This window comes from Rissa tridactyla, chromosome 1 (assembly GCF_028500815.1).
Source record: "Rissa tridactyla isolate bRisTri1 chromosome 1, bRisTri1.patW.cur.20221130, whole genome shotgun sequence".
NCBI classification, from domain to species: Eukaryota; Metazoa; Chordata; class Aves; order Charadriiformes; family Laridae; genus Rissa; species Rissa tridactyla.
In genome coordinates this window covers 5,549,144-5,571,693 of record NC_071466.1, presented here as the reverse complement: position 1 = coordinate 5,571,693, position 22,550 = coordinate 5,549,144, and the positions used below count along the sequence as shown (strand labels likewise).

Genomic DNA, 22,550 nt, shown 5'->3' with positions numbered 1-22,550 from the left:
AGCGCATCCACTTCAGACAGCTTACAAAATCATGGGTTTTTTGGCCTTCAGTAGCCACCGATCCACTGTACGACAATCACTGGTCTTACATTATTGTCCCTTGCTCATTTTTTATGTTATTCTGTTTTACTGGCTCCTAGATTATTGTCCCTATTATTTAATCTCGGCCATTCCAAATTGGAATGAAACATGATTTGATGAAGCTGAAAGCATCCAATAAACCTTTGCGGAAACTGTGATCATGATGAGCTCCAGTTGGGTCGGAGTGTAAGGCCAAAGTCACGGGAAATATCCACCAACAACAGTGTGAAATTGACTGAATGCAAGTGGAGAAGGCATGACGTGGAACCTACAGCCATCCTCACTGAGCCAAACGAGTGAGGTATGAGAGGACAGTCTTGATCCAGCCTAATCAAGGTAGATCGAAGGCAGAGCCTGACTACACACAATTATCCACCCTGCTGATATTCCAGCAGCATTCTGGTTAAAAGAGGGAAGAGTCAGAAGCAGAGGTCTAGACTCACAAAACTAAGAGGATGTCTACACAGTCTTCTGTGAGTTGGTTACAAATTAATTGGCCAACCTTATTGAACGTCATGTATCTCCAGTTCAAAAGCTGCACAACTGCCATAGGGCAATTATTCTAAGCCTCCAGAAATACACACTCATTCCTAGTTTACGAGCATGAGCTATTCCATGCAGTGACTATAATGTTTCAGATTCTCAGCTGGCTTGATCAGCTTGGTTTTATCTCCAAGAGAACTTGTAGAACCAGTTCACATCACTCTTGCAGGACAGTCATTTTGTCCTCAGTGACAGCTGGATTACACTTACAGTGTCAAAGGACTGATTTAATATTGTTTAAAAAAGCAGCAACTTCATGACAGATATTCTATTGTAGAGAAGGGGCTAAATTATGACCAGCCCCCATGTTGGCATGATGTAAGTCCAGAAAATGTGAGGACTCTAAGGCTCTTCCTTTCAAAAGCAAAGTCAGACAATAAGCCAATATTTGTCATCTGAGACTTACAATTTTTCAGTGATACAAGCAAACATGCTAATTGCTCAGCCATCCTCAAAACACGCTATTTTAATGGTGGCCTGTTTTAACTGTGGAATTTAACAGCTTATTGTGGTGCTGTGAAACATCTATTCTTCAAATTAGCCAAGTTAACATGAACCCCACGGAGTCTGGTACATCGCTGCTGTTTTCAGTCTGAAAAGTCCGCAACACAAAGCATAATTGATACAAACAAAAAGAACTTTTGAGCTCATGGTGTGACTGCTGAGGTCACATTTGGAGATGGGGAAGAATGCTGAACTAAAATTGGCATGCTGGGAATTAGACCTAATTGTTCTAGAAAACAAATAGGGAATGGAATAGTCTACCCATTGCCCTTTGAGGTGGTCTGTAAATTGGCACTGACGCTGGAACAGCTGATAGGAGATATAGAAGCTTTACTCATCGTAGTATGCCTAAGGTCAGAGAAGACCAGGGATTGCTTGTTACACCACTGGACATACACTATTCTCAGTCTGAGACATGACCTAATCGGACCAAATGTTTTGTGACCTAATGGTCAGAGCCAGACTGATGATATCATCATTTCCATTGGTATTGGCCAAGTTTGAAATGACAGCTAGAACGCAAGTTTTCAGTTCCTTTAATCTCTCCCTTGGTCATTGTATCTGACCAAGACTGCATGGACTGCTGCAAACAGAGAAGTGGCTAAAACTAAGATCCTAAACACATCCTGAAGCTGACAGAAGTTTGATAGATCTCTGTTTGACCAGGGAAATGTGCTAAGACAATTTCTCAACTATCAGATAGAAACATAGAATCATAGAATTGTCTAGATTGGAAGGGACCTTTCAGATCTTCTAGCCCAACCATCAACCTAACACTGACAAAACCCATCACTAAACCATATTGCTTAGCACTATGTCTACCTGATCTTTTAAATACCTCCAGGGATGACGATTCCACCACTTCCCTGGGCAGCCTGTTAGAATGTTTGGTAACCCTTTCAGTGAAGAAATTTTTCCTAAGATCCAATCTAAACCTCCCCTGATGCAACTTGAGGCCGTTTCCTCTTGTCCTATCGCTTGTTACTTGGGAGAAGAGATGGACTCCCACCTCGCTACACCCTCCTTTCAGGGAGTTGCAGAGAGCGAGAAGGTCTCCCCTCAGCCTCCTTTTCTCCAGGCTCAACACCCCCAGCTCCCTCAGCCGCTTCTCACAAGACCTGCGCTCCAGACCCTTCACCAGCTCTGGTGCCCTTCTCTGGACACGCTCCAGCACCTCAGTGTCTTTCTTGTAGTGAGGGGCCCAAAACTGGACATGGCACTTGAGGTGGGGCCTCACCAGTGCTGAGTACAGAGGTACAATCACTTCCCTAGTCCTGCTCACTACATTATTCCTGACACAGGCCAGGATGCTGTTGGCCACCTTGGCCACCTGGGCACACTGCTGGCTCATATTCAGCGGTCAGTCAACCAACACCCCCAGGTCCTTTTCTGCCAGGCAGCTCTCCAGCCACTCCTCCCCAAGCCTATAGTGCTGCATGGGGTTGTTGTGACCCACGTGCGGGACCCGGCACTTGGCCTTGTTGAACCTCAGATTGTAAGTAGGAATCCGTATTTGAAACATAAGTTGTATTTTCTATCTTATTGAGAGTTTTCTCCCTCCCTTTAGTACGTCCTTTTCATCTGCTGACCACGATGATATTTGGACTTTTGAAGAATTGCACTCCCCACAAAAATAACTACGGCTCAACTACTACCTTTTTTTATCACCGCACCAGGGTCTCCTTATACACATTTTCAATGCGCAAAGGGAAAGGCAGTAAAAGGGCATTCAAATGAAAGCCTTCCTGAATACTTTTATTTCAAATATTTTGGCTGGTTTTAGTCTTTTATTGCATTTTTAATAAAAAGCTTAGAAGACTTTAAAGGATAAGTTCATCTTGGCAATGGGTAGGCTAAAATCTGTACTCACAATCCAATCTACATCAAAAACTTTATGTTTTGTACAGTGATAGTTCTTGTTAACACTGTTCATTTTCTGGATTCACTTATTCCTTAACAATTCACAAAGCAGATACCCACCCGGCAGAGCCTGTGATAGCCTTGTGTAACAGCACTGGGCTGCGCATACTTTATTCCCTCAGAGAGAAAACTTCTCTCCACGCAAATAAAATGGGGAAGATCACAAGTTCACAAATCAGCATGTTATGGTTCTGCAAGGTTGAGGATGAAATCCCTGCTGGTACAAAACACTTCCTGGCCTTCGACGACTGTTAAAGACCAAGTTAAGGACTTCAGGAGTGGCTTTGCAATTTTAGTATTGGGCCAGAACAGATTTTGATGGTATGTTCTGAAGCCCAGCTTTGAGAACCCTGTACTCCCATAATTTCAATTGCCTCAGACTAATGTTTCTTACTACACTGCAGGGGTAGCGAGATGAACAAGTTACAGGCTGAAGAAGGATAATTCGAAGTGGTGTTTGATTACAAAGCTGTGCCTGATAACTTTTCCTTAACTCACTAAGATCTAAAATATATGGATGTTTATCAATTTCAGCTGTTCTATCCTGAGGTTTAGTTTTCATGTTCTTCCCCACGTGTTTTAAAGCTAAGAAAAAGACAAACCAGTGATTTCTCAGGCATTAATGGGGGCTCTAGTCTGAAGTAAGGTACAAGCCTGTATCATGTGATGGCTGATGTAATACCCACCTTTTACAGAGAAATTTTTACCCCTTAATGAAGAAAATTATGACTTAAAGGAGGAATTATATGAACATTTTCCAACGATGGATTTTTAGCTTGGTAGCCTTGGGCATGACATGAATTTAACATGAGATTTTGCTTTGTAAGCTTAACACCAATAAGCCCAAGGAAATCAATTTTTATCCACGTGTTGCGTTAACCCTGTTGCTATTCGACCAATAGGATATGAAGTTGTCTGGCAAGGTGTATGAGAACTGTGTTTCTGTGTGTCTGTATGTGTGTATGTGCAATAATCTGCACAATTCACAGAATTACAGAATCACAGAATGGCAGGGGTTGGAAGGGACCTCTGGAGATCATCTAGTCCAATCCCCTGCCAGAGCAGGGTCACCCAGAGCAGGTGGCACAGGAACGTGTCCAGGTGGGTTTGGAATGTCTCCAGAGATGGAGACTCCACCACCTCTCTGGGCAGCCTGTGCCAGGGCTCTGCCACCCTCACAGCAAAGAAGTTCCTCCTCGTGTTGGGATGGAATTTCCCATGTTCAAGCTTGTGCCCATTACCTCTTGTCCTGTCACTGGGCACCACTGAAAAGAGCCTGGCCCCATCCTCCTGACACCCACCCTTTAAGTATTTCTAAGCATTGATAAGATCCCCCCTCAGTCTTCTTTTTTCCAGACTGAAGAGACCCAAATCCCTCAGCCTTTCTTCCTAAGAGAGGTGTTCCAGTCCCCTCAGCATCTTGGTATCCCTTTGCTGTTCCCTCTCCAGCAGTTCCCTGTCCCTCTGGAACCGGGGAGCCCAGAACTGGACACTGCACTCCAGGTGCGGCCTCAGCAGGGCAGAGTAGAGGGGGAGGATGACCTCCCCCCACCTGCTTGCCACGCTCTTCTTAATACACCCCAGGATGCCATCAATCCCTAATGAAAAAATACAGCGGAAGGTAAAGGTGCATTTGCTCTAGCTTTTCTCTTTAAAAGTTCATTCTTCTTGGTCTCCTTATCTACGAATTGGAATACAGAAAATACGCCTGTTTCAATGAACTGTACAACCTTGTGGTGAGGAACTCTGTTGGGCGCTATCTAAAAGACTTTCTCCATTGTTAATTTATACAACTAAATTGGTATTAAAAATTTCAGTCATTACCATTGGCTGATACAGAATCTTAAACCTAATCATTGTTTGTGCATGGGCTTGAATTGACCCATACTCCTGCAAAGTAAACAGGAGCTTTTCCATTGACTTCAGTGTGCGGTACAATAATTTATAAGAATATGGCTTCCCTGCAATCAGAGACGTGGATACACACACCATGCTAGTTTTATCTTAAATCCAGCTTCTCGACCTACCAAATGCAGTAAAGCCATGGAGGACTGTTGTACAACTGGTGGGTAAATACCTGGTCTTTTGCCAGCCCTATGCATACCCACTCTATTTTCCCACTGTGCTTGGAGGATGGATTTATCTAGGCATATCTGCAAGGACCACGATCACTACATGGCAGTCTGACGCCCCTCCTAAGCTGTTTTTAACTGATCACACAGGCTAAAAGGGCGTTTTCTACTTCTTTATGTTAAATGCACAGTCCTGTAATTGCCTCTCTCTTGAGGAATTTGTGATCGTGACGCCTGCTGAGCCTTCTACAGTTATTTGGTGGAACTGAGCATCTCTCAAAAGCTGAAACCCAGACTGCTCTAAAGTAACCAGAAGCAACCAAACAAGAAGGCAGTCGAATTGATGAGAAATCAGTTAAGCTCTCTTTCAAGGATTTCCACTTAACTAAAATCTGAACAGCCCTCTACAGAGGTTTCTCTTCTCTTCTCTAGAGGTGTCTCTAGACAGCTATCCCACTAAATGGGCCATGACATGAGCCAGCAGTGTGCCCAGGTGGCCAAGAAGGCCAACAGCCTTCTGGCTTGTATCAGCAATAGCGTGGCCAGCAGGAGCAGGGAAGTGATGGTGCCTCTGGACTCGGCACTGGTGAGGCCTCACCTCGAGTGCTGTGTTCAGTTCTGGGCCCCTCCGTACAAGAGGGACATTGAGGTGCTGGAGCGTGTCCAGAGGAGAGCTACCAGGCTGGTGAGGGGTCTGGAGAGCAGGTCATATGAGGAGAGGCTGAGGGAGCTGGGCATGTTTAGCTTGGAGAAGAGGAGGCTGAGGGGAGACCTCATTGCCCTCCACAACTCCCTGAAAGGAGGGTGTAGAGAGGTGGGTGTTGGCCTCTTCTCCCAGGTGAATAATGACAGGACCAGAGGAAATGGTCTGAAGTTGCGGCAGGGGAGGTTTAGATTAGATATTAGGAAGAATTACTTTACTGCAAGAGTGGTCAGGCACTGGAACAGCCTGCCCAGGGAGGGGGTTGAGTCACCGTCCCTAGAGGTGTTTAAGAAACGTCTAGATGTGGCACTTCAGGGCATGCTCTAGTGGCAGAGATTTTATGTTGTTTGGTTGGATTCGATGATCTCAAAGGTCCTTTCCAACCATGAGGATTCTGTGATTCTGTAAATTGGTAATGTGATGGAAAGCCTAAAAGCAGGAGGGGATGGCACGGAACTGGCAGGAATCCAAACCCATTTTTTTTTACTGTCCACTAAAGACTTTTGTAACATTTCTAGCCAGATTAAGCGTGGCCAGGATGAGGGCTGCAGTGCCGGAAATCCTGCGGAGATGGACAGTCTGGAACTCTCTTCCTGTCCCAAATGACAGGCACTCTGTGCTTTAGAACAGTGCCCATTTGACGTTAAGATTTAGGGCATGAATCCCCTTCCTGAAGTTTGGTATCCCTTTGGATTGGCCCAGCCAGTTCATTCTTCTTTTTGAGATGGCTTCTTGTAGCATCTGCACTGACGTGGTAGGTGGGATACTGTCCCAAGAAGTGAGAGAGCATCTCCAATGATTTCTCAGCCTGAGGAGACACCTGCCGTGGGTGCCACTGCAGAAATTTAGGAACTTAAGGTAGATTTCCAGTAGAGAGCTGTAGACAGCAGGATGTCTCAGAAGCTGAGAAGAGGTTCTCTGCAAAATTCTAGTAAATTTAGATAATCTGCATTTGCTTAAGGTAAATTGTAAATGCCTAAATGTCTTTGTCATCATAGACCTTAGTAAAAAACTTTGGCAACAAGTCACTGGGAAGCAGTATTTCCTCCCTGTCACAGAGTGGTAAAAAGGTAGTCACAAAATCAAATTACATATCCTCAGGAAACACTGTTAGCAGCAGAAGTGATGGGAGAAGCTACGAATAGGATCAAACTACTTGATTTCATGAGATACGGTCATGCAAGTTTCGCCTCAGTCTCTGGCCAGGCATGCTCTCTTAGCCTTTTCAAAATGTGAAGTAAAACATCATAACTTACAATTTCTTTACTGCATCCCAGCTTCCAGTTCCCAACTCTTATCATTAAATTTACAGCCCATGATTTTCCACCTCCACTGCCAATTTAGGACCACCATATACAAAGTACTATTCCTATTACTACCCTTCTCCAGCGTACTTCTAAGGATCTCAAAGTACTGCACTGGATGTCAACCGTGCATAAAACGAGTCATTACGAACGAGTGATTGAGAAGGAATCCTCATCTCTATGCAGGTCAATGTACAACCACTGTCAACGGCCCAGGAAAAGTCAGTATGCTTGTTACACAGAGAACATAATCTCTATTGCTGCTTTGTATAATCATCTTTCCGATGATTCTGGTGAATATCATGCATGTCAAGATGTCAAATACCAAACAGAGAACAGTGTGAAAAATCAGTGATTTAAATTTAAGGAGAGTGAAGGAGACCACCAGATAACTTAAATCCTTTAAGAATGATTTTGGATCCAAGTATGACACTGTTTTGATGGGCCTGGGATTGCATCGATGTATCAGTGAGATCCCTCTGGGAAACAGTACATTCCCCAAATGCAGATAACCTGACTCACCTATTCATCGCACTGCACTCAGCAAGTATGTCTTACGGTACGTGTTTTGTTGCCTGTTCATTAGCCAGAAATACTTGGTCCAGTTCAAATAGGTCAAGAGTGAGACTCCATCACATATTAAGTTCTGTTTTATGCTGCAGCACAGGCCATTTCCTTCTTCCCGCTATACTCGGACAATAAAAGGTTAAGAGAGCTGCCCTATAATGGCTTCGTTAGTTGCCATGCTTGGAGAATGAAGTCCTTTGCTAGGGATCATTAAGAGGTGAAGGGAGATAGCACGCCAAAAGCCTGGGATACAGAGGATCTGTGATGGCAGACCCTGGAGAAAAGGTGTTAGGATGAGTGTTTCCTTAATTATCGTTCTTGTACTAAGCATTGCTTTGGACATTTTAGCTGAACTGGGTTATAAAGGACCTTTTTGTATATGCTTGTGCAACAGTACTAAGATGCAAAAGCAAAGGGATTTAATTCTCCCATGGAGAAATCAAAATGCCCCTTTTGCTGCTCAGTATGGGTTATCTCTGGACTTATCTCTGCAACTTTCACTAAAAGACTGCATTTGGGAATCCACCAAAAAAGAAGTGCATACTGAGGGAAAGGAGATCCTAAGAAACTATCCCTTGTATGAAAGGCCAAGGCGTGTTTAAGAAGCATTTTTCCAGAGTGAAAACTCTGAGGTAGCACGGCAGCAGCCCAATCTCACAATACACTGGCAGGGGGCACACACATAAAGCAAAAACCCCCACGTCATTACATCTTCCTACAATGCAGTGCAGACAGGAATTCACAAGAAATTGAATTGCACAGCTTGCCTATGAAGACATAGGCTAAGTGGGATAAAAAAAGATACTATAAACAGGAAGCAGGAATCACTGTAATATTATTATCTTGTGAAAAACTAAGGGTTTATCCAGCAATCTGTGTTCCTCTAAGTTTCCCACTCAAGGCAGGTGAAATCTACCTACGTAGCTGAAAGACTGAGTCTAAGGTTAAAACATAATCTAATCTTATTTTCTACATGACAATCCACAGACTTTCACCCAGCTGCTTCCATACTGACTGACACCTTCTAGATGAACATAGCATTTCAGACAGGCGTTAGTCTTGACTTCAGGGTGTTAAAGGCTGTAAAACCTACTCTGCCTCCTTGTATATTATTTTGTTTTTCCAGATGATTAGCCTGTTCTCAGGGTCGGCTTCTCAATGTGGTTTATGAAGGGGGCTGCCCTTGGCGTTAGCACACGTAGGCACAGCCCTATAGATTTCACTGGGACTGAACACAGTCCTGCCTGCTTTGCCGACCTGAGGTTGATTTAGGCAAGCGCTTAATTCTGTCACTTAATATTTTTTTCTGTTCTGCGTGTCCTGTTTCATAGGACAATAAAAATCTGTCCCCTTTAGGCCCTTCTACAGAACCTCCACCCCACTAGGTCAGTCAGTCTGTTGTTATGTGTACTAACGTGCTTGCTCACTCTATTTTAATCATGCAAGAGGAGTACCGCGCACCCTGTGAGTAAATCTGTCTTTCAAATCAAGCCATCAATTCAGCGGAAAGGTCCTGGTTAGAAATGGAAGTTTACAAATCACCTTAGCTGTGATTTTAGCTGTGAGGCACAATAACCCGAATGTTACAAGCAGCTCGGTGAGGAAAAAGGTCTTGGAATGATGCTCAAGTTTGTCTCAAATAACCTCACACTGCCAAAGAAAGTTTGCACTAGATGGATTTATAAAAGCAGTATAAGGAAAGCTTATAAATCATCCGCACATGACCCTGCAGGTTAACAAAGGGAAAGTGAATTCTGTTTGCGTGTAGAAATGAACATTGTTCCAAATCCATCCCTGCAATCCTCAAGCCTCCATATAAACTCAGAATAATGAGTCAATTACGAACTATGCTGCAAAATCACTAGAAATACACCACTACCTTTCCCCTTACGGTGGTCTTATAAATGAACTCATAGAGTGTGGAATTGAAGATGTTAATATGGGGAAAGGAAAAGCTTGACACCGAATTTATCCTCCTGTCAATGCAGGATAGCTTCCCTCCCCGCATCTGCAAAAGTTTTGCTCAACCTAGTTTTAGCCCCGGGCAAGCAGGCCTCCTCTTCAGCTTATCCTTCAGCCCAGTCAATTTTACTTTATGACAAGCTCCCTAACATCTAACCTCAATGATGACTGTCGAAAAGGTTTTCTTTTTATATCCTCTGTACCAGTTTATTCAGCTTGCCCCATCCTTGGAAGTCAGTCTCTTAAAATACTTGCAAGCAGTTAACCTGGTTTTCTTTACACATAATAGTAATTCCTCAGTAAAAATGTTGTTTATGTGATTTTTCTACTATATGCACTCTCCTAATATTTTTTTTTTTTTGTCGCTTTGCCGAAAATTCATTTCATTTCATTTCATTGCCTATACTGAGCTGCCCTGGATACTTGGCCTAGTTCCACCCCAGCTGTGTACGGGAAAGAAGCCGTTAGTGCTGTGCTCTCTTGTTTGTGAGCACAATATACAGCACAAAAGCCAACTAATGTTCCATAGGTTCTGCCTATTTAATGTACTATAGCATTTCTCGGTGCGGCATCTAAAAGCTAACTGCATTTGGAAGAAAAGAAAAGGCTCCTGAATAGTTCTTCTTTAGCCTTCATTTCAGATACCTGATGTAGATTTTTTGCAAGATGCCCATTCAGCTGAGGAATGAAGGAAGGTCACCAAAGTTCCACAACTCTACACAAAACTGCCCATAAAAATCTGTCTTCTTGGTAGGTGCTTGTACTATTAAAGACTTCTACTCAGTAAACTTATTTTTTACTTGATAGAGGACAGTGCTTACAGTCTTTTAATATGAACCGCATGCGACACTCATCCTCCTCTAGTTGAGCCTAGAAAATCACAGCGCCGAAACTCTGAAGGGAAACGAGACCTGCAGGATTGCCACCTCTTCCTTCTTGTTTACAGCCACCTAAAGAATATTTAGTCATCTCCTAAAAATCAAAACAGACCCTGTGGTGGCCACTGGGATTCATCAAGACCTAACACCAGAACACGCAGTTATATGTAGACCATCAATTACATTCATAGCAATATAATGAACGATAGCAAGCCTGGGTGGCTTTAATGGGGTTATTTATTATATTACTCTACGCTCAGTAATGGAAGCAAAATTATTTATGTAGTTGAGCTCTGGCATTTCTGCTTCCAGTCATGCCCAACATGTGCTTTACTGGAACGCGTTTGCAGATCTGAGTCTGAATATTTTACAAAGTTTAAAGAAAATAAAAAACAGCAATAAGTCACTGCTGACATTACCTATTGAGCAATCATGCCCGGTCCAGTTGGGATCGCAGCTGCAGAGTCCAGTGTCCGGGAGGAAGGTCCCGTGACCGGAGCATTGGTCCAGACAAGTGGCTCTTGGGGTCTCACAGTTTGTTCCTCCCCAGCCGACCGAACAGTGACATTCTCCTCGCACGCACACGCCTCGTCCCGAGCAGGTAGGATCCATGCAGTCCACTAGATGCCAGAAGGAAGAGGAAGTAAACAGGGAAAAGAAATGGGAATTTCAGAAAAAAAGCTGTCAGACATTGTGCCATCTACACTAACTTATTTAGATAGTATCTCCAGGCTCCAATTAGGAATCAGAGCCCCGTTGTGCACAAAACAGGTGCTTCATGCAAGAAAATAGTGTCCCAAAAGGGCAGTGAGACCGAAAACACTCACATGAAAAACAGAGAAAAATGTAACGGTGAAATCCATCCTTTTATCCAGGCCTACACTAACGAATGATCTTTCTAGTAAGAACAGGCTAATATCAATTAAGAAAGAAATAAGAATAATATTCTTTTGCACGCATATTGCACCCCCATTTATTCCATTAGAATAACCTAAATTGCTATTACTAATGAATTCAAAGCTGAGCTCTAGTTTTCTGAGAGAGAATTTTGCATAAAAATTCAGCAGAAGTTGATGTCCTTATTCAGCAAAACACATGCTTAAATTGAAGAATGTGCTGAAATCTATACAGGTCTCACAGACAGATAAATTTCATGTTAAACATAGCCTTAGTCAGTCTTCTGGAGTAAGGATTAAAATAAAATCACGTATTTTTGGATATTGGGGTTTTTCTGGTTTTATTTTTGATCAGCTAATACTCTTTTTTAAATGTTTGTGGGTGTTGGTGGTTTTTTTCCCCAAAGAGGCACGTTCCTAACAAGATTGGAGACTGTTTGGTTAGGTGTATGGTATAGCAATGTGCACCAAAAGACCAAATCTGCTGCCTTATTCCTGAGTTACGTGTTTTGTAGGCAACCATCAGCTCCTTTGCCCGTGGGGGAATTTCACCCAGTGGTTGAAAAATATGAAACGCACTGGACACCTTCCCAAAAAACAGTCTGGAGGAGTCGATCACCTATTTATATATAAAAGCATACAGGACAATACAGAGAAATTCTTCCCGTCTCTTGAAACGGCGTGTGGCAGTGCCCTGGGGAGCGGTGACAAGTGTCAGCCTGGCTGAGCAGCACGAGAAAAGCTGCCCAGCTCCCGACTCTCCTACAGAAGAGCAGAACGCGGCCACCGCACACGCAGCAGGCTTGCAGTTCACTTCTTCCCCCCCCCGTAAAAAGCTAATAAGAATCCCAATGACCTGTTTAAGATCCAGAAACCTTAAAAGGAAACGCAACAGCTGCTCTGATAATTCCCTGGATTCTCAAAACCATCTCAGCCTGACAAGTAATGGCTCAGCAATTACTATCCCAAGGCATGTGAGAGCATTTTCTGTTTTGTTTGATTCCTGGAGCTCTGCTCATAGCTGGAACAATCCTCGAAAATTGTAAGAGGCTGGAAAGGATGAGTCTATAAATCTCCTTTACTGCTAGCGAGCTGGGAGCTGGGGTGCCAATTTTAGCATGAGACCCTTGGAGCCCTGGCCCTGTTCTTTCTCAGCAGTAATAAGTAGGAAAAAGGACTAAGAAACGGACCAGCAGCCTCGTAGGTTCTCAGCAGATGGTTTGAACATAGAGAACAAAGATCACAGGCTAACTGACAAGAGGCTACCTCCAGGCAATTAATCATCCCCTCTGAAGGTCAATTGGGAAAAAGGTGAGTTTTACGGGGGGCTCCATCACAGGAGGCAGACAATCTGCTATCTCAGCTCTAACACAGACGATTATAGGAGGGGAATGTGCATGTCAGAACCCCCCATTTATCATAATCCCAAGGCCATTTTTCATGTTGAAACGAGCCCTTTCAGAAAATGTCACACACAATGGCTACTTTAATCTCAGCCTCACTAGCTATATCTCTTTAGGCTTTCTGCACCATCGGAAGGGCCCTGGGACAGGATTACGGGCTTCTGCTTTCTTCTTAATCAATTGCTTAGTGGATTTGGAGCACAATGGTATATTTTTAGGGAGTTCTGCTTGAGAAATTTAGCTGCTCAGCTCTGGGAGAAGCGGAGATGGGGAGTGGGGCAGGAGGGCAGAGCTGACAAAATCTAGTATAGTTGGGAAAAGAAAAATAAAAAAAAGAATTTTGCATATATATCTGTGTTGCTGCTTGGAAACTGTCCCAAGTGGTCTGATTCCTGGTTGGAAAATGCCCCATTTATAGTTCAGCCTTGTGCAGAACCTTTGCCAGGGAGATAAATCATGCAGCAAGCAAAGCTAGCGCCTCTTCTACACTTTTCCCCAATATGCTTCATGCTTCATTGGTCACACAAGTTATTAGGCTTATTTGGTACCCAAAGAGTAACTTCTCATTTTTCACTGCTTAAATTTGCTCCCCTCCCTTTAACGTCTCGCTGGCTTAGCCCGTGCCTTATAAAATATGGGCCAATAAACGAAGCAAGGAGAAAAGAAAAACTCATGTAAGATTGTTGGCTGATGTTTTATAAACATTGCTGAACTTCTACGGGGGGAAAAGAAAAGACAGAAGAAACCCTGGAATGAAAACCCATTTTAAACATGGACTAAACAGTGAAGCTACAAGAACTGAGAAATAATAAAAAGTAATCAATACCAGATGGTCCTTCTTAGAAGAGAAATTAAAAAGTAAAAGCAATTTAAAAAACAGTATAAATCAACTTTTTTACTAGATCTAAATATATATATGTATGTCCTGCAGATTTCCCACATGGCATATTTCTGAGTTACTTCCCCCCCTCACAACACAATACAAATTATGCCTTGAATATGAAAAACAAATGCATACTTGGAAAAATACTAAACAGTTCATAAGAAAAATCATGTTCTCTTTATTCTTCATTCTTTTTTCAAGCTTTTACCTAGTGGGACTGACACTGTCCCCCGCTACATTGATAGCATAACATAACTGAGTAGTGTCTGGCTTTTCTGCTTTAAACGTGACCAGGGGAAAAAAAGGTTCCTGTTAGAAAAAGGGCAAATCTTACTGTGATTTACACACATTAAACACGTCTGGCTGCAGGCAAAATCAGGATCTTTTCATTTCTGTTTATCCAGTAAAGATATGATCTAGTAAATACGAGGTCTACGGAGATGCTTTAAAGATACTTCAGTAGTCACCATCTTTGGGTTTCAAACGCCCCACGGCTTCATTGAATTGTGCTTTCTTAAGTCCAAATGAAGCTGCCTCAAGAGATGGCTTATTGTCACAGAGCTGATACTGTCTTCAGCCCTAACATTTACTGACACTGAAGCCGTGTTGCATCAGAGATGTCCCACTCCAATACGTTTTAACGCATCAAAAGAATTGCTAGATTAGATGCCATTTGAACGTCTGAATCCAATTCAGCCTATTTTCATTGTCCGTAAAATAAAGCCATTTCAGATAAATCTTCATCCCACATACATGAAGACAACCGTAAATTAATTCAAGCCATTGTGATTCTTATTCATGTATCAAATGGATGTCTTAAACTATCAGGTTGTGCAGAGGCCTTATATATATGTATTTGTAGAAGCATAATATAAACGTAATTATTTTTCAGGTCATCTGCATAGGATTTTGCGAATAATTTTCAGAAGTGCTGAACATTATTCTCTAAATCAGGCACTTTTTGGATGCGTTTTTATAACTGCCCAAATGATTTGTACGCTTACAAAACTGTTCACTTTTTCATTTGGCAATATGAAGCAGTCACAGACTCAGCAAGATAAAGGTTTATGGTGGCAGGTGACTTCCTACACAAAAAGATTAAAGATAAGTGCTAAAAGGCACCGTATTTCTGAGTCACAAATCCAAATGTAAATGAAAAATGTTTAGGGGCTAATGTGAGAAAAAAGCTATGGAAGAGCCATTAAAATAATATCTGATTTTGAAGCCAAATTTAATTCAAGTGCTGAGCATTTCTAAGCTTTTAAAGCTGACAAGAATCAGGGACTTTCTCTCACACGCCACCATTTTGTGTATGTAAGCAACTGAAACCGTCTGGCATAGCACGGCAGAGAAGAAAGCACTGTAAAAGTAATTATACGTTTAGATGTGTAAATGGAAGCGATGCTTTAATAAGAACATTTGAACATATGATTAGATGTTCTGGTCTTTCAACTGGATTTGTCTATCTGAAGCATTTGATGGCTTTTCATCCAATTATTGAACAAATATGATAGCTAACGACAAGTTGTTACAACTTATCATTTTTATGTTGCTTCTGTCTATTGTATCTCTAAGGTGCCTATTACTGTTCTGTTTAAGTGTCAGTCCTATTCTGAATGGCCTCCATCCACGTAATTATACAACGGCAATCAAAGCAAAAGGCTAAGTGAATGTATCTTGCAAATACCTTCTTCACAGCTCTCGCCCTTGTATCCCGGGTTGCAGATACAGGTGCCCATGATGCACGTGCCATGGTTGCTGCAGGAGACGTCGATGCACTGGTTCGTGGGGACATCGCATTCTGCTCCTTTCCAGCCGCTATGGCACAAGCACCTCCCCTTCATGTACTGCCCATTTCCACTGCACAGCACTGGGCAGGAGGCTGGGGAAAGATAATAGAAATCACATTAAAACCCAAGCGTACGCGGCTCTCGCTTCAAAAAAGAGCACAAGAGACCAGCATGGGATTTATATTCTCCATGCACAGTCTTCAGTGGGATATGTTGTTCTTTTCTTTGCCAAAACCAATTCTTTTACGTGGATGACACCCAGCTGTTAGCTGTATTCTCCTACGAGCGTTTAAAACAAACAAACAGTGCTCTTGAGTTACAATATCTCCTTGCTTTGTGTCTCTGATACTACGAATTCAGAATTTTCTTGTATTCTGACTTCTCAGTGTACCGGTGTCTTCTTTCAGCAGCGCCACTGACCTTACATTGCTTATCCCTATCCCCGACCCTCTGCCAGACTTCGTACTTTCCTTGGCACTGCCTCCGTGCTGGATCTCAGCTGGCTACAAATCACTCCCCTGTTCGTCTGCCGTGATTCTCAGCTTTACGGGTTTCAGTTGCTTTGCTCAGAGTCCAGAATGCCACGTTGAGACTATTTCCCCGATTTAGCTCATTTCATGCCATCACTTGAATCTGCAGCGCCCCCCCCCCCCTTTTTTTTTTTGGTTATCACCAGCACTGGATTCCATTCGCCATCAGACATAATGTAAAACTGGCCTTTAGTCTTTCCAAGCTCCCTGTAATAAAAGTTATCCAAATCTAACCTCTGACCTTTGTATCAGTTTATAAAGGATTTTTTAACTATCCTTGTTTCTGGCAAAGTTGGCTGATTCTCAAGGCCAACCAGCTACAGGATTTCTCCCCTGTGACAAAGGGGAAAAGAGGAAGACGACAAGCTCAAGCTGTGGCATGATGGATCCCGGGATTAAACATTTTCTGAGCTGAATTTGGAAAATATCAGGCAGAGTGGGATGGGGTGAACTGAAGGATACAGAGCAGGGTCCCGAAGGAAGGAGAGATCATCAAGGACCAGACCACAGCCTCCATGACCAAAGCTTTTGCTGCTCTCTAAGCTTCCTTCAGCTCCTCTCCGATTACGTCTTCTCCCTTTTCCATTCTCCACACCTGCCACCTTATGCTCCTTTTGTCCTCTGTTCTGATTTTTCCAGGGAAGCTGATGATTTCTGTTCCTCAGAAACAATAGCCTTCCCCTGTTCACTATCTCTTGAAATTTCTTCTTGCTTAAGCCCTGCTCTCTTCAATTCCATTTTGCTGAAACTGAGCTGCAAGGACACATATTCAACACAGACTTCTCTTGTTCACTGTTGCACATCATCCTCAGGTGAGAGCAGCTGGGCTTCTCATCTGCCCCTCAGAAAGGCAATTTATGAACAATTTTTCTGCAGGACAAACGTGAAAGGAATACTCCAGTCTGCTGCTTAATTCAACTGCGTTAGGTGCGTGATGAATACAAGGTACCTCTTTAGCTTCATTCCTGACTCTGAGTATCCGCGGGAAGAGGTATTAACATGGTTAAGGGCAACATTCCTCCCCTTTCTCCACCTTTCCGGATAGCAATCGTGTAATGCCCATCCTGTGTTGTTTCCATGTGTCATTATAGTCAAGTCTGTCTGAGCGTTACAGAATTTTAGCAACCTCAATACAATACAAAGCATTGCCAGCTCTGGCTGTTAAGCCAGTTTGATGTGCAGCGAACTATATTTGCCTGACCAAGATAAAAGAGGTCTAGAAAAGAAAGGAATTTGGCAACTGTTATTACTAAGGAGCCCCCTGTTCACTTTAAAGGAAGCAGACTGCAGCGGCGCGTTTCAAGTGCATCATTTGCAAGGAGATATCTACCTATACAGTACGAGACACAAATTGTTTAAGATACACTGTGTTGTGTGCATGGTTCACAGCAAACTCACTCTGTAATTTCACTTTTCAGCTAGGCTGATGGAATTTTCCGCCCCCCTGTCTCAAATTTCAAATGCTCGGTAACGGAGCCTGTCCTTTCAAGGCACTGGAAGAGGATAGTCTGCCGCTCTTTTCAACAAGAAGAAAGAATAATTGCCTTTAACCGGTGAGAGGTGGCTGAGAAAGACTTACATGTTTTCTGAGAAGGCAGCTGATCACTCAGAACAAGATCAGATAAATTACCGGCCATCTGCAATGAGACTGGTACGCTACAGAGCCCTCTGTGGAGAACATCTTCAGCATAACCTGGGAAGCGCTGCTGCAAATGTCAAAGCAATGGCAAGAACAAGACCTCCTTTGTAGCATACCATAATGAATAAAGACAAAAGAGGTTTCTGGTTTTTTTCCACTGCTACTTGTGCAACTCTTTTCCTTTATTTTTTTTGGCATCCGAATGGTCAAACAATAATTATATAGAACCTATGATTCTATGATTCTATGTAATTATTGTTTGATCACTCAGATGCCAAGAAACAATATCTGAGATGCCAAAATTATAGTAATCCTTTAGTGTGGTTATGATAGCAACAACACAAATGCACACCACTTTTCTTCTAAAGTTTAGTATCAGAGAGTAAGACCATTCGTTTGTTTACTTTATACAGGACTTTAAAACACCATCTCCCATGTTCATGGAGGCCTTCGATACATCTCTGGTGATTTGCTCTCATTTACTTGGTTTAAAATAATTGGCTAATAATACATTAATAATTAGCTATTATTAAAAACAGAAGGGCTTTCTGCTCTGCGGTTCCCACTCATTTGTACGGTGAATTACAAGGTTGAGCTGAAACAAAGGCACACCCAGGAAATCTATAACCTAGAAGTCTTCACGTGGGCAGAGACCTGCTTATTTATGGATTACTGCTCGGTACAGGGACCAATATACGGCTGCAGATGGATACTGTAGCAGCCTTACACGTGGCGCAGTTGCTGCCCTCTGAGGGATTTGTAGGTCAAAAGCAGCATCTTAGATTCCCTTGAAAACCAACAGGAAGCCAACGCTGGGGCCCTTGTACCTCATGCTCATGGCAAGATGATCCATTTAACAAGCCCACTGGAAATGCATGCACAATTAGCATTTTGACACTCCAGGTATTAATGCGTCCTCCTAAAGATGGGCAGTAATCTGTGATCTAAAGCCTCTGAACCGAAAGACTGACTCGAATAGCAGGTGCTCATATCAGCCAGAGGAAGCTCCCTGGTGAAGTGGAAGATACTCACGTGGCTCAACTGAAGTGCCTGAGAAAGCTCGGTTTATAACCCACGAAGGGAGGTAAGCTCCTCTGAAAGTGGATTCAGAACAAAAGTTTAAATATTCTGACTCACAGCGAAGGAGATTCTCCTTCTCCACTGACTCTACTGGGAGCCTTGCGGGGAACAAAGCCTGAACTTCTGCCCCTACCTAAAGTTAGGAGGTGTGAGTAGGAATATGCTGTGGGAGATGGAAAGAAAACTCCTTTTGTCTCCAGCCCTTTGGATTTGAAAAGGAGCTTGGAAATGCAAACCAAGTGTAAGGAAATGCAAACCAAGTGTAACCTGAGTCAGCAAGAAGTTTGACATAACAGCTCTCGGGGATGCAGACTGCCACATCCATCTTACTGGGCTGTGAACTCTCAGACACCTCTGGGGTTTTAGCCCGGACCACACCGCCTGAGCAGCGAGCTCCCCGCCTGCGGGGTGTGCGGCCGTCCTTATCTCTTGGCTGGGCTACAGTGATGTGACCCAAGCTCAGCTGGAGGGGGAGAGGACGTGGGGTTGGAGAGAGTTGAGCTCTCTCTCTTGGGAAGGAGCCAGCCTGCTTTCCGGAGAAGCAATGAATGGGCTGGGGTGAAGGCCTGACCTGTTGCCTTAGCAAAAGCTCCTTGTGTGGGCACTAACTTTTTGCGCTATCATCTCCCTCCCCAGATGTATAAATCTGCATTCAGTTTGTTGGACTGTTTGAGCCAAAAAAGGCCTCGAAAAGGTTGATGCACGGCATTCTGGCATTTCCCACATGCAACGTTTTCATTTCTCGCTCTGAAACATGTTTTTACTAAAAGTACTTCAGTTTGTTTTTTAAATGTTTAAATAACCTAAAAATTTCAGGTCAAACGAAAACCCTTCCAAAACCATTTATTAAAAATACTTTTCACCTGAGCATAAAAATGTATTATATTGTTTGCTGGGGTAAGCCTCCTTCCCAGTCGTCCCAATGTTTTCATTTTTGGCCAGAGTATCCAGTTCTTGCTGCCATTACTCCACTCTCAGCCTTACTCTAACCCTGCCCTGCTCCCCACAGCCAGGCTCTCAGCCATCACTTAGAGCTCAGGCAGACTTGCAAAGCTCGCAGCAATGGAAAAGGTACTTAATTTTTTTTATATCTTAAAAGACAGTATCATTATGGGGTTGCACCACACAATGACAGAGTGCTCTGCTAAACAAACAGTAATGCCACGTTTTTAAGTGATGGTTTCTAACGTCGCTCCCAGATAGAAAATTCCCAGCGTGACATTTTGTCTGTCCTTACGCAGCTCAGGGCTTGTGCTGTTGCGAAGGCCACAGCAATCATGACTAGTAGCAAACAAATCCACAGATCCCACTCATTTCCATTCTACCGCAGCATCCCCAAGCTGGGTGAGGTGCACTTTGAAAAACGCACGGGCATGAATATAATTTTCACAGGAAAAATGTTAACCGAAGGGGAGAGGGGAAAAGTTAATCAAGTATAAATTCCTACCTCTGCCACAGTCAGGGCCCAGAAAGCCAAGGAAGCAATGGCAAGTCCCAGACACGCAGTCTCCATTCCCATAGCAATTACTGGGACAATTATCCACTGATTCTGGAAGACAAAAGAGAATTCAGATACTTCTTTAGGCCAGAAAACACCTCTGAATTTGAGAGGGCTCTGGATGGCAGGACAGCTGAAACCTCACAGCAATCGCGGCACGTGGGGCTGAAAGCATCAGTCTGAGCTCCACTAAACAGTGCTCAGCCCTTTACACCAACGGGCGGCTCAACCCTAACACATCAGTGCGGAGCGACGGCAAAGCCTGTGATTAAATCGCAGCTGCTCAGCACCCGCCAGGCTTTGTCCTCACTCAGGACCTGAAAACTTCCAAATGTCTTTTCTTTCTGCTTATTTTTCCAGCCATCTTCCCTCTTTGAATTTGCTGGAGAGGAGCAACACGCACCGTTCTCGTGGCGGAACATACACCTTTGGTCCATTTTGTTGACTCATGTAAGTGAATTTGGGGGGTTTATTTGTGCCGAACAGAGCTGAGCTATAATAGAAATGATCCTCTATGAAGTTCACTGAATACAGACTCTTGGGTCACCCTCTCTGCCTCTTGAAGGATTATTTCTAACCCAATGCCTTCTGGTTTGTTCCGCAATATTATACAAATACCCCAAAGCAGCGGGGCTAATACCGTATCTTGGTGGAACAGCAATGGGACTATTCACACTTTCTTCTGTTTCTAGTTATCATCTTAAATTCCCTGACCTTGGCAAAAACACTGGATATTCATCTTTCAAAGAAAGTTAACAGGTAAGCAAAATGTTATCTAGCACTTTTATTTTGAGGATAGTGCAGAATATTGGGGCTAAAAATTCTTTCATAAAAGGAGAACACAAGATGGTAAACCTTACATATCAAAAAGAGAACGAAAATAATTTTATTTACTTGACTAAACTGTGAGTGAAGAGTGAGTAAACACGAGTAGGGCTTGGAAAGACAATGGAATACCATGGTTCATTCCACACTATTATTTCACATTTTCTCAGAGATGTGTATCAGATTAAAACTGGATTCAGTTACGCGGGAGGGGCTCTGGTGGTGCATCTGTCATGGAGTGGGGTGGAAAACTCAGCCACGTGAATAATCACTGCGTTTTCACAGACATAACTTCACGAGGCTTTATGGTGGCAAAGACATTTGTAAACTCCCTATCGGTGAAAGGGAAGAGAAGCAGCTGCAGCAGAGATTGTGCAGATTAGTTTCTAATCACAAACGAAAGGAAGCCTGTCTCTGGACGGGCGTTCTCCAAACAACAGAGGTTTCTGAAGGACATTTTAAAGGACGTGGTGTAATTTCATCATTCATAAAGGGCAACAGCAGTCGTAAATAATAAAAACAGTTTCAAATATTTATGTTTTAAGTCTCGGCATCAGGTATCTCATAATCAGATCGCTCCATGCAGCAAGGAAGGTACAAAGAAGTACTGTCAGTTTTCTGACACTTAAGGTCTCTGGTTAAGCAGATATTCACTTTATGGTGCATGGAAATACATTCACAGCATGCAGTCAACACTTTGAGCTTCAGCTGCCATCTTCATTCCCATCAAACAGCAGCCACGCTTCCTAAAATAAAGGAATAGCAACTCCGGCCTTGTGTGTTTATACTGATATTTAAGTATACAAACTCTCACTTCGTAGCAGGTATAAACACAAATCTATCCTGTAAATGAAAAGTTAATATTAGCCGGTATGTATGCAATCGTCAGAACTTTGTCATTTTTTAATTTCACCACTGAAAATAAAGAAAATAATTTTACTTTATGTATTTTTTCCTTATGCCTTTTTTTTTTACAGTCTTTATATCCTTCTTGTCTTCAAGAAATATATGCAGAAATTTAGGAAAAAAAGTTATTAACTGATGCACATGCACATATGAAGAACATAGAGTAAGTACTGTGAAACAAGATAATGAGATGGGTAAGGAGATTTAACGGCTCCTGTTGCTGAAGGGGTCAGTCCTTTTCCTCTAATCCTCTCATCCTAGGCACAAGTCTAAGCTCCCTCTTCTTGTGCAGACCCTTCAATGACTTGGTTGACCCTTCAATGAGTTGGTTGAGCTCAAAAGGTGGCAAAAATATTAATGCAGCAGAGAGAAAAAACAAGTGAACCGTTTTCTACTGCCTGAAAACTGGTCTTGTGAAGCCCCACCACCACACTGTCACTTGGATGGGGGTTTGCAAGCTGTACGACACTGCGGAGAGGTTACACGTGCACGGCCTTTGAAGTCAATGGGAAAGGCTGTGTCCGTGCTTGATGCAAGACACGCTCCTAGTGTTATGGCAACACCTC

At 43.0% G+C, this 22,550-nt stretch overlaps 1 protein-coding gene across 5 annotated transcripts in view; it reads right to left on the bottom strand.

The window, feature by feature from the left end:
• Positions 1-22,550, bottom strand: part of TENM4 (teneurin transmembrane protein 4) — a 625,745-nt gene that overhangs the window by 143,451 nt on the left and 459,744 nt on the right. For all 5 annotated transcript variants that reach the window (XM_054222439.1, XM_054222458.1, XM_054222467.1 and 2 more), the window contains 3 exons: positions 20,203-20,304; positions 15,404-15,598; positions 10,954-11,154 (listed from right to left, as the gene is read on the bottom strand). In XM_054222439.1, coding sequence (XP_054078414.1) covers positions 10,954-11,154; positions 15,404-15,598; positions 20,203-20,304 — 498 coding nt within the window. The remainder of the gene's footprint in view (positions 1-10,953; positions 11,155-15,403; positions 15,599-20,202; positions 20,305-22,550) is intronic.